The sequence below is a fragment of the Branchiostoma lanceolatum genome, chromosome 15, assembly GCF_035083965.1.
Source record: "Branchiostoma lanceolatum isolate klBraLanc5 chromosome 15, klBraLanc5.hap2, whole genome shotgun sequence".
NCBI classification, from domain to species: Eukaryota; Metazoa; Chordata; class Leptocardii; order Amphioxiformes; family Branchiostomatidae; genus Branchiostoma; species Branchiostoma lanceolatum.
The window spans coordinates 7,339,103-7,351,519 of record NC_089736.1 but is presented as its reverse complement, the minus strand read 5'-3'; the positions used below and the strand labels follow the sequence as shown (position 1 = coordinate 7,351,519).

At 39.9% G+C, this 12,417-nt stretch overlaps 1 protein-coding gene across 5 annotated transcripts in view; it reads right to left on the bottom strand.

The window, feature by feature from the left end:
• The window catches only part of LOC136421152 (N-acetylglutamate synthase, mitochondrial-like), a 29,934-nt gene that overhangs the window by 11,234 nt on the left and 6,283 nt on the right, over window positions 1-12,417 (bottom strand). For 4 of the 5 annotated variants that reach the window (XM_066408306.1, XM_066408309.1, XM_066408310.1 and 1 more), the window contains exons 2-4: window positions 5,462-6,477; window positions 3,456-3,575; window positions 74-187 (exon numbers count right to left, since the gene is read on the bottom strand). In XM_066408306.1, the coding sequence (XP_066264403.1) occupies window positions 74-187; window positions 3,456-3,575; window positions 5,462-6,427 (1,200 nt within the window). In that variant the 5' untranslated portion in view covers window positions 6,428-6,477. Of the gene's footprint in view, window positions 1-73; window positions 188-3,455; window positions 3,576-5,461; window positions 6,478-10,461; window positions 10,577-12,417 lie in introns of those variants that run through there. The other variant, XM_066408308.1, reaches the window with a different exon arrangement.

Sequence of the window (12,417 nt, the reverse complement as noted above, 5' to 3'; positions counted from 1 at the left end):
GGAGCTAGAATAGCATAGATACCAGGCTGTAGGTCCTTGAACAAAGAAGAGAAAACATTTTCTTGACACTTACATACAAAACTTGCGAAGTCATCTCCACTTCTTCTGGTACGGCGCAGCCGTGCACGATAACAGGCTTCATATCGTGGCGGTGTAAGAATGCCAGGCACGACCCCAGACCTTCCAGCTGAAGCAACAGAACAAAGGAGGGACACCTCGTGAGAAATGGTCGCCTGGTGACATTGCTGACAAGTTTAAAACACTGTCCACTCACCATGCATGTAGAGTTACACAACTTCTGAAGGAACATACAAAACAGGGTTTAGATAGAACTTTGAAAGTTCCATCCATTCTATCAATCTGTTGATGCCAAAAACACAATGGATATACTTGTGAAATGAAGATTCATTAAGTACATGATGGTTATTCAGGGCTTATTTCACATAAGATAAATTTGACATAATTCTGATAGAATGGATATTAAATTTTTTATCTCAGCCTCTAAGAATATTGAGCTGTACAGCCAGAAGTCTCATAAGAAATCCCTGATCTATTTTTTAACTGAATCTGCAGTGAATATCAATTCTCTCGGTGAGTCATTCACTTCAAAAGGAGTTGAAATACATGTACTGTTATTTTGCCATCTCTTTCAGCTGTCTGTTAAGCTTTGTTTATGACTTCTTTACTACAGTCACAGTGGCTTTACCATGTACCCAATACAAAATGTAGATTTTGCATACCTCATTTTCAGACAGCCAATGACAATCCTTTTCTTGAACCATATTCATTTCAAAAGGTGCCTTTATATTACTACCAGAGTCCATGAGAGACTTGTGGCTGTAGCAGAACACACTCAGCTATAGTTGTGCAACACAGTGTGGCTATGTACATTTAACACATCGCAAGCAGCAACAGGCAACTACTGTCTAGCTTTTCTCTAACAATGGTGATATTACTGCAGCTTATCACATTTTTCTACACAGCTTATATTTCAGAGGAATGTCCTACAATCATATTTTCAGCCAGTGTAATGTATATATCTTTTTTACTTCGATTTATCACAAAACAATGCTCATTGAAAGCCAGTTAGATGTTTTCAGTTACGTCAACTGGATTGTGATGACAGATGTTTGTTCACCTTTTTAGGAGCAGTATACATGCAGTACTTTGGGAAGTTGTGTTGTGATTATAATACTCCATTCAACTTCAAGGGTCTTTTTTGGACAGAAAATTACAAATTACAAATTGTCTTGAAGTATATAATCAATTCATCCTGTAAAATAATAATATAAAGTGCCACTGTATATATTTTGTAGCAAGGAGGAAAGTATGCTTGGAATGGGAAACGATTCTCACATTACTAATGCTCAATATAGTTGAAGGACAGTCCTTACATGCTTTGAACATGTTAAGCCTTAATCCACAACAGCAAGACGCTTCATACAACAACATACTTTTCAATAAAACCATCCAAATCCATATAAAAGAGGTATTATAATTTTCTTTCAAGCCCAAATATTGAAGCTTGAGTGCCAAATTTTGAGAAAGCAAGTCCTTCAACATTGTGAAGCTAACAGGTAACTGTTGGAAGAAAGTTCTTGCTGTTGAAATAATCATCTATACAAAGTTGACATAGATTTCTCCTACAATAACAATTTTTGTCTATCTTCAATTCTACTCTTTAACTGCTTGGTTCTGGTTGCTTTCCCTGTTAGAGAATTCAAAATAAATTCAAAAGAATAAACAGCTTACAACAGTCTTTTAATTTTTTGCATATTCCAAAGACAAAGAACAATCTTAAAGCTGTCTTCCAATTATCTATTGTTTCTGTGTGTAATATATCAGTAGATGAATATCTTTGAATACAGACAGAAGTCTGCTTTGTGGCATTTATGGAGCTTCAATTAGCTTTAGTTTCATTTGTCCATCTGCCACTAGTACTTTTTGTTCAAAATCTAAAGAACCAAACAATTGTCACAAGGCAGAGAGTAGTTGCATCACAGTCATTATGAGATAAAAGGGATTGCTGATTCTCAAGGTGCAAGATGTCGCTGACACTCGCCTTGCCTCCTCTTGCCGGCCGCCGCCGCCCCCTTCTCTCGGCGCCTCTGGGTTTATAACTTACGTGTTATGTGTTAATTTCGGCAAAGTCCGCTCAGAAACCCCCTGACTTCGTGGGGAAGTCAGTGAGTCGGCGGTGGGCACAGTCCAATGCTGTATAGCACACACCAGGAGTGGTGAAGAGATAGAACGTGTGACAGAGATAGTATCTTTCAACACACTTCTCATCACCATGCCAGATCTATACATACTAGAAAATACTACAGCAGACTGCTACTTTGTCCTCAAATCTTCAAAATGAGCCAGAATACAACTATTATCAGCATTTACTGAAAGTTCACATGATACTGTTTGGTTTAGTTGGTGATGACTTACATGCATTTCAAATATTTGACTGACAGCAACAGTCATTATATGGGTCGACTTAAGAAGGTTGTGTTGATTGCATTGATCAATGAAAAGTAATTTCAATTTCAACACCGTTGCAACATCTTTTACCATTTGATGTAGATCTGAACTTAAGCACCAAACCTCTCAACAATGGTATTTCTTTTATTCCATCAGATTTCAAAGGCACATTGTAACATTTCAGGACAAAGTAAAAGTCTAACCTATGTCTCTACAATATAAGGTACTTGGTCCTATCTTTTTATAATTCATGACAGGAACCATTTGTATATGTATCATGGTTGTGCAGTTCCATCTATGGGTGCAGCATAGGAAATTGTCATTCCAGCATGAATCCACCCACATACCCAACAAGATGCACCAAATATCACACACACACATGCCTCACATTCCACCGGCATGTTCTGGAAATGGTCAGATAGGCATGATTGGTGTCTGTGTTGACTCAGTTATCAGTACTTTATTTGGGACAGAATTCTGTAATGCACACCCTAGCGGTGATATGTGCAACGTGTCACGTATCCATGCCTGCCACGTGAGACAGTAACATGTGGCACCATGCCTGATCATACAGTACAGGACTGATCAGAAAGGACAGTAGAAAAAGTTGCTTAAAATGTTGGTGGTGTTTTTCTCTTATTCTGTTAGGTTCTGTCAAACTCCTTTAGAACAATGTACATTATTTTGTAAGGAAGCTTTTACTTTATTTTCATTTTCAAGCAACAACTTGCCTACAATCTTCTCTGATCCTTCCTTGCAAAGCTGTTTGGACAATTTTAATGACAACCAAATAATGCAGTGCATCTCTGGAACAAAACAAATTGTAGGATGATGCAACATAAGGACATTTAATGCACCCATATGCATCTTTATTTCATATGGTATTTTCAAGAATATGAATGATAGAAATCAAACACTTCAAGCTTTGGGGGTCCATCCTGCCAAGCATGATATCAGTAGATAAACAAGAGATCTGACATGATTACCATCTCAGGTTTAGTGAACACCTCCTGATCCACCTGCACAACAGCAAACGGGTGGTCTGCATCGGTGGACCGCTGGAACTGTTTCAGCCAATAGCGTGCCTCCTTGGGGTCTGTGCCAACCTAGGGGACCAATCAGAACACAGAATACTTATGATGAAGAAAAGTACATCAACATGAACATGACTAGGGCAGACAAGAGGGTAAGAGGAGAAATGCTGAGAGTACATACGAGGGCATTGCACCCCTGTTTCCCTGTTTAGAATTTTATGGGATTTTGCTAGGTTAGTGACACAGGCTATTGGTACAACATCTATTTGTACCTGACCTGTACATGTATTATATGTGACGGATTTAATACTAATAATTTCTATGGCAGACAAGAGGGCAAGAGGGAAATGCTGAGAGTACTATGAGGGCATTGCACCATTGTTTCCCAGTTTGGAATTTTATGGGATTTTACTAGGTTAGTGACACAGGCTATTGGTATGTACATCTATTTGTACCTGACCTGTACATGTATATGTGACGGATTTCTATGGCAGACAAGAGGGCAAGAGGGAAATGCTGAGAGAGTATAGGGCATTACACCATTGTTTCCCTGTTTAGAATTTTATGGGATGTTACTAGGTTAACGACACATGCTATTGTCATATTGGTACAACATCTATTCGTACCCAAACTGTACATGTATGAGGGTCTGCATGGGGGGGTCCTGGCAACGTTTTATGCTGAATTCAGAAGTAACCCCTGTGTATTAGGTGAAAATCAAAGAAGGAAATTTGGTCGCCTCCCTACGAATTACGGGAAATAAAAAAAGGCTACCTATGCCTTACGGAAAAGAGCATGCAGGCCCTCATGTATACGTGACTGATTTATTGGGGCCGGCCTTTAAATGTCTTAAAATACACAACCCAGCAGTATTCTCTACAGGGTTGCCCCCCATCCCGTCCTACACAGTTAAATGTACATAACGTGCTCGTAAAACTGCCATAAAGTGTGCACATTTACATAAAAGGGTCATGTGTGCTGTGTGCATATACAGTGTGTGCCACCACTCTGGCTTGAAACCATGTTGGATTCACAATATCATTGCACATATTGACTTTTCAGTTTTTGTACAAAAACTATTACTGTGTTTACTTTTAATAAATCAAGCTTCTATGGGACTAAAAAGCTAATCAGTCTTGTCAGAAACTTTAAAGGGACCCTCAGTTATCATTTGTGGGCAGTACAAATATGCTCCCCAGTGCCGTCAAACCTCTCATCTGGGCCATTGCATTTGTTACACAGGGTTTGACAAGTTCTGAAAAATTCCCTGTCAAGTTTTTCAACTCTCACTGTCTCAGGAGATTCATCATGAACAATGTAGTTTGAGGGGGGTGGGTCGATGCATACATCGTATATGCTGTCCCAGTAAGAAAATTTGCTCTCCAAGTGAAATACTATCCTTTTAGTCAGTAGGTGAATGACACTGTCTACCAGCACATGTAACATCTAGTACATGTTACGTATGGTCTATATTTTTATCAGCAGATTTATGAGCCTGGCCATGAATGCCTTAAAATAATTCTCCGAAAGGTTATCACATTTCACCTGGATTAGTTCTAACCCCCCTCTGAACTATTGACCCTTGCTACAAGAGAGTTAGGTGTCAATCATAACTTTCTACACATGGCAGTGCCTACACATAGTACATGATTATAAGACATGTTGTAGTCAAGATTTGGTAGTAATTTATGTCACATAACAGTCTGATTTCATCTTAAAACCTTAGCTTCTTAGATAGATAGAGGTACACAGCAATTTTGGTACATTGTACAACTAAAATATTATAAGTTTATGCTGCAGTATTGACTACCGGGGAAGCCTAACCCTTACAACTTAGTTTTAGTTTTTAATTATTTGTTTATTTGTTTGTTTGTTTGTTTGTTTGGATGCATGCACATCTTTACAAGTTGCCCTCCCACAAACTATGAATGGGACATTATACAACTCTCCATACTGACCTCTTCCAGGAATCTCTTCAGGTCGTGAGCTGCACCGTTCATGAAAGACATGGGCAGCATGTACGCGGACTGCAGAGTAGCCATCACGCGGCTCGTCTTGGACACCACGGTCGGCGATCGCTCGATCACTGGCTGTGCTGCAGACGTCGCATAGCAACAACTTCCGACCGGCTGGGTCAGACTCACCTTCTTGTCCAGAGCTGTTGACAGCAGTCCGGTGGTGTACTTCCTAGCAGCATTTTGAGCGAGATTTGTGTTTGTATTACCAGCTTGTCGAAAACTGTTCACCCAGTACACTTCACTACCGTCCTTGCAGAGAGCAAAACGACTGTTCTGACAGGAGCACTGGAGTTTCGTCCCTTCTGTGTCTTTCTTTCCTGGCGTAAAACCAGTAGCTCCAGCCTTCCAGGCCTTCTCAGCCTGAGTGAAGGTGCTGTCCAGCTTCCCTTTCCATGCTCCTACGAATCGCGGAGAGATGTTAGAAACAGTTTGGCACTCACAGCCGACCAGGGTGCACGAAAAGTGGGAGGCCTCGCCGACGGTTGCTACTCCGTGACGAGCAGCGTTCGCCTTCGCCAAGCTCGCACGACCAATAGAGTTTGGGCTGCTGTCGCTCATGCTGACATCTGAGCGAAGATACGACAACCCGTCTTTGTGTTCGGCGCTGTCGTGCAGCCACTTGTGACGGGCAAACCCCACGCTGGTTTCCTCCTTCATGGCACCTCCTTGGCCAGTGGCTGTGCTGCGCATGCCCTGCTCTTCTGGAGCAAGGGGCTTCGCAGTGAGCATCCCGTGAACGGGACATTGAGATAAGGCACTTGACGTCTTAAGCAGACGCTTCTGCTGCAGTTCAGGTGACTTGGCTGAGCCCGCTTTGCTGCTGGCGCATTCGGAGGCTGAGTACATGAGCAGGCAGTGCATGCGGCGGTGCCAGAAGGACGCCTTCTTCTGCAGAAGGATCTGCATGACGGAGCTTCTTCTCACAGACAATCAGGATGGACAGCAATCAAAGAGACCTGCATGGACAAAGAATGGGTACACATCATCATCACATTTTCATCACAGTTGTGTTAGTTGTGATAAGCTTCATTCAATCCACGGCACAACTGTCACTAAAGCTAGCAACTCGATGTACACGTCTGGTATGCTAAAAAGGAACAAGGATAGGATGAAACCACAGATAGCACATATACATATGTTATGTCCAACTGGCAGATGCCAAGATTCGAGAATAAATTCAGAATCAAACTGTCATCAATATTCTAATGTCAGTGTGCGGTCCTCAATGATGAGTAAGGGTCACTGGTTTGTGGTATGCCTTGACAGTTGAAACAGTCAATACATTTACTATTTATTTTAGCAAAACACAGAACGATGACATTTATTCTAACACAGTCTAAATTGATAAAACACAAGGCAATGACATTTGACACAGTCTCAATATAGGCAAAAATAAGACAACGACAATAGAAGCAAAACACTATGACATGTAACATAGTCTAAATTGGTAAAATACAATGACATTTGACATAGTCTGAATATAGGCAAAAATAAGACAATGACACTTAACACAGTCTAGATTGGCAAAATACAAGATGATTACGTAATGGACAGTCTAAATACAGGCAAAAATATGACAACGACTATAGAAGCAAAACACCATGTCTGACATTTAACACAGTCTAAATTGGCAATACACAAGACAATTACATCGATGGAGGTTACTGGTTAGGCTTCCAGGTAAACAATATTTAAAGACAATTCATTCTCAACAACTGCATAGGATTCAGAAATTACGTCTGGAGATTTAGAGTGATATCCCTTAACCCTTCTTCGGCATCACTAAATTGAACTGACAGTAAGAGTCAATTATACTAGTACTCGAGATGTAAATAATAAAACCGGTTGAACGCGGTTGAGTCTATACTGTGACATTCATGTACACTGCAGGCAAAATCAAGTCAATGGCATACATGTAGTACAAGAAAAACATTTAACATTATAGTCTTCCTTTCAATTTTCAAAAATCTCTTTAGCAGTCAAATCAGATCTAAGAATAAACTACACAAAGCATGGATGGTTGTATTTTATTGTAATTAATTAATTGTATGCTTCAGGTGGTGATTCGCTGAATGTGAATTCATTAGAATATATGTTAGACATTAGTTCTGATCCTCTTTTGATTACAGATTGAACTTCACAGCAGAATGGAACTTGGGACTTTCAAATTTCAAAATAATTGTGAATATTTTCGTTAACCCGGCTACTTGTATTCTGGCCACATTTTGAATGGAGACAATGTACATTGCATAATATGTTACAGAACCAAGCTAGTATCAGCATTATTTCATTGACTAGTGGTAGCTGTTGTGGCAACACTGCATGTGCAGATAAGACACTATGCACAGCTACAATGTACCCATATCAATATGCCTCCTTTATCCCAGTGCAATAATAGGCCTAGGGTAAAGTCCATCATGGTTGAGCTGCAAAGATGTAAATTCTGTCTTTACTGGGAATGGTATATTAACAGGAAACAGGTATCTTTGTTGAAGTTAAATGCTTACATGCATATGTCACAAGCATCATAAACCATATTGGCTTCATTTTTGGTTTCATCCACATTTGAAGCTTATAGTATACTGGAAGTGGAGGAATTTCTACATAATTCATAATTGTTCTAGATACATTTCTGGAAAATATGTTACATGAAAATGATTATGGCAGTCTATCGCAAGTGAACACAATGGAGTAAACCACAAATATAAATCATAATTTATATGACTGCAAATGACGGCAAGCCTTGCATTGTACAGCTAACAATTGGATATTGCTGTAGGCAGCAGAATTAGCGACTAGCAACTGACAAGTCTTTGTTGCAATGTTTGCTTACCCGGCGTAAAAACAAGCCCTCCGGACTCTCAAGTCTAACCAATCACACCCGGACGTGGGCTAAGGTTGATGCTGTATGCCGGGCCTAGTCCACAGGCTTGTGTGATACCGTTAGCAGGAAACTAAATCTCACAAGCATGCCATCAGAATGGCAAGTATTCCCTGCCCAGCAAAATCAATTTCCAAAAAAAGCCCCCTGGGAAATAGAACCTCGGTGACATGACAGTATAAGAGATGCAGATTTCAAGTTCAATATGTAAATGAGGAGGGCAGGGAGGAGGGAGGGGGAGGGGAGGGAGAGAGGATTGAATCGGCTGGAGTCAGCTTATAGATTGAGGGAAGAAAAGAAGAGGCAATAAAAGGTCTAGGTATGCATGTACATCATGTTTAACCATACTAATGCCCAGTTTTGATTGTAAATTACATGAGGAGTGCCCTTAAGGAATAAAGGAGTGTGCTGAAAGAGAGTAAAGAGCTAAGGTTTAGGAATTCACCAGGCCTTTCAGAGGGGGAAGAAAAGAATGAAAGCAGAAGAAATGGGCTTACCACATTTTTTGACAGCTGAACACTAGCCATGTCTAGTGATACATAACCAGGACTTGTAACAGAAAAGGGCTTACCGGTATCTAAATGTATGCCTGGCCTGTAGTGTACTGGGACAAACATGACAACTGCGTTTCATTTCAAAGTCCATTCAGAATCTTTAAGTTCTCAGTGTAATGTCTAATCCTCTCAGTCTCAACTTAGACTGACCTCATTATGTTATATGACAGTCTAAATATGCACAAATGTAGTAACAGTTTGACTCCTGTTTCCAACTTGCCCTTGCAAGGACAAACTAATTTGATTGCTGTTACTGTAAATGCATTAAATTTGTGGTGATTTAATTTCACAGGAAGGAGAGGTTTTGAGCTTGCGATAGCGCTCAAGTCACATACTGCTACAGTAATGGAAACACCGGTGTCTTTACGGACAGCCAGTCTCGAACCATCTACTAGTGACTCGGCAAGGGTGGTACAGATGGACAGAACGGTGGCCTCCAACACGTCTGATAAAACTGTACAGTATAGTACATACATTTAATTTATGTCATGCCTGGGCCTGATACGGGTGTTCCGGACCGTGTGATAACTATCCGTATCACATGAGGTTCTAGAGTTGTATCACACGGGCTTCCATAGCATATTTCGAATATATTTCGAGTGTGCCAGTTGCGCCGCCGTCGAAAATTCGAATACCGGATTCGGTGGTTGGAATCAATGTTGTTACAGTTTTGTGTTCGAGGACACAAAACTCCCTCAACTATTGGCGCATTGAAATCTGGAGTAAAAGGAGTGAAAGGAGTAGGCGGACAGAAGGCAAAACAAAATTTTGTTCATGGTTTTGAGTTCATGGTTACGGCAAAAACCACAAACATAAAACCACTGCAAACTTAAATGCATTTAATGTTTTTCGAAATACTTTCAAAAGAAACAGTGGGGGCAAAGCTGAAACTATATATAACCATACCTCCACACGTCTTGACAGGTGCCCAACTGTATGTCCACACCTTCCACACCACCCATCAATTTTCACATTCTTCAGGGCCACACCTCAATACTACTGAGAAAAATTCTATTCATCACTATGAACTTGAGTTTCCACATTTTTGACAGGTGTCGTCAAACCACACCTAAAACTTCATGTCAGTTCATCCAGTATGACATAGTAAAAAATGAAACTTACTGGAAGCAAATTGAATGTTTTCTGACATTTTCAGGAGCTTAGAATGTCCAGGACTTAAGACATTGTACAGTGTATCTTGCTCTTGACATGAACTGCTCGTATACAGCAACAACTGACATGTATCATCATAAGATGCATGGTAAAACATTTGAAACAGCTAGCTTGAATTTTCTCCAGTCAGTTCAAGAGCATTGATGAATGCATCAACTTGGCATTGAGAGATCTTTCTAAAAGATCAGGGGTAAATACTCCATGAATAAGTCAACCACCAAGGACAACCTTAATGGCACGACAGATAAGCCATGTCCCTGGAACTGCCTGGGGCAAAACATGTTAGGTACACATGTGTTAACAGAACTAACAATCATGGAGATGTTACAAACCTTTTCCTGTTTCATGCACCCATGGCTCCAGTATTCACATCATAGTAATACAGGCATGTATATATATTATATATTTGCTGCGGGAAGCCAGAAGGGTGGAATGAAATACTTGAATGTGCAGCCTGCACAGTACTTGTACATGGAATAAATATACAGCAGATCAAGTTGAATGCTGGGCTGAACCATTTGATGCTAGGGTGGGATTTCTTTTTAATGCAACCTTTTGTACTTTGGACAGCTTATTGATCAAACTAGGGGATTTAAGATAGCTTGCATTCTCTAAAAGAAATAATGGCTTAGTCTAGTTAGAAGGGTGTTGAATTTTTTATGGGACTTAATGTATTTATCTAACATAGAAATCTGTTTGTACTTCATGCTGTGCCATGTAGAGGCCATGTTTAACAGCTGTTCATTTCGCATGCGTACATCAAGTGAACAAACAGGTGAAACAATGGACTTTCACTTTGTCACCGACCTACAGTGCAGCACATGGGCCTACCTACTTGGGTGACAAAGTGCACATAGCTTGCAATATGATGATGTAATCTTGGGGTAATGGTATGATTTATCACTCTCCAAGTAGATGCAGGGTCTAGCTTGTTTTTCGTAGCACTTTGCACATCTTTCTGATGGTCCAAGTTTAATTTAGTGCATATTTTAGTGTAAATGCTTCTAAATGACCAGGAAATTGTACAGCCACATAATGACAACATCTAGATAGCAAAAAGATGTAAACACAGTGATAATATTTTCAAATTCACCTCCCATAGTCTAACCCTATGGGCTGACCCATCTTCAAACCTTAGATGTACTTTGGAAAACGGGGAGGAGTTTTTGGCAGTACTAAAAACTATTTGCTTTGTCAGGACATAATGAATACAGCCTTCATTATAAAACAAATGAATATGTTATAATCTATATAAATGATACTAAATAAATAAGATATTAAGCTGCATTTCAAGACTGGTCACTGTAAGGGATACTGTATGATAAAAGGATCATTGGTCTACAATGTCTGACACTGATTTGATAGTCTGAGGTTTCAGCTGTGTGGGGCATAATTCAGGTTACAAGTAGATGGAATAAGGTTAGAAAAACACAGTTATTCTTAGGACCAATGAAGGGAGTGAAATTCTAACTAAATGTCAGCAATGTGACCAGCCCCTGAATACAGTGGTGTTTTTTTATCTTGAGCGATGGAAGAGTAGAGACTACATGAGACTCTGCTTGAGTGTAGAATCTGCATGTATGTTATACAGGGCTACAAGTTCAAATACTACGTGTATCTTACAAGCAGGTTCATCTTTAAGTGCAGTTAAATTCCAGATGTCTACCTACACCTACAACCTGCCCTGACCCATATGAACTGGGTATACAAAATTGTATATAAGTGAATGTGGATTTTTTGGTAACTGGACTGTTTGTCAACACCTATGAAATGCTAAAATGTATTTCATGAAATCTACCTTTTCAGCAGATGCAGGTAATTTTGCATGTAACAAATAACCTGCCAAAGTATGCTGAAAAAGTATGTGTTTTTCCATCTTGTATTTCGAACCCCCGATGCATATCATAAATGGAGGTCAGTACAGCTGTCAGAGGGTGCATGCAGACACCTCTTTTCATAACATAAACATTTTATCAGCAAACACAAGCCAAGAACAAGATCATCCTTAAGAGATCGTAATCATCATCTGTTCCTCAACTGGAGATGGTCATGGGAGTGCCATTGACTGAGCATATACCAATACCTTCCACTTTACTTTTAGAAAAACTGTACATGTGCGTTACAATTTCTATCATCTCCTTATACATGTACGTGAATAAAGTCAACATCATGTCATCCAATTGACAATTTTTGAAACTGTCAATTGGAACATGCTGATAACGTTCAACAAAATCATGTACTACATTTGGAAAAAGATAAATTGGTACTTGACAATACCTCCTCTGCTA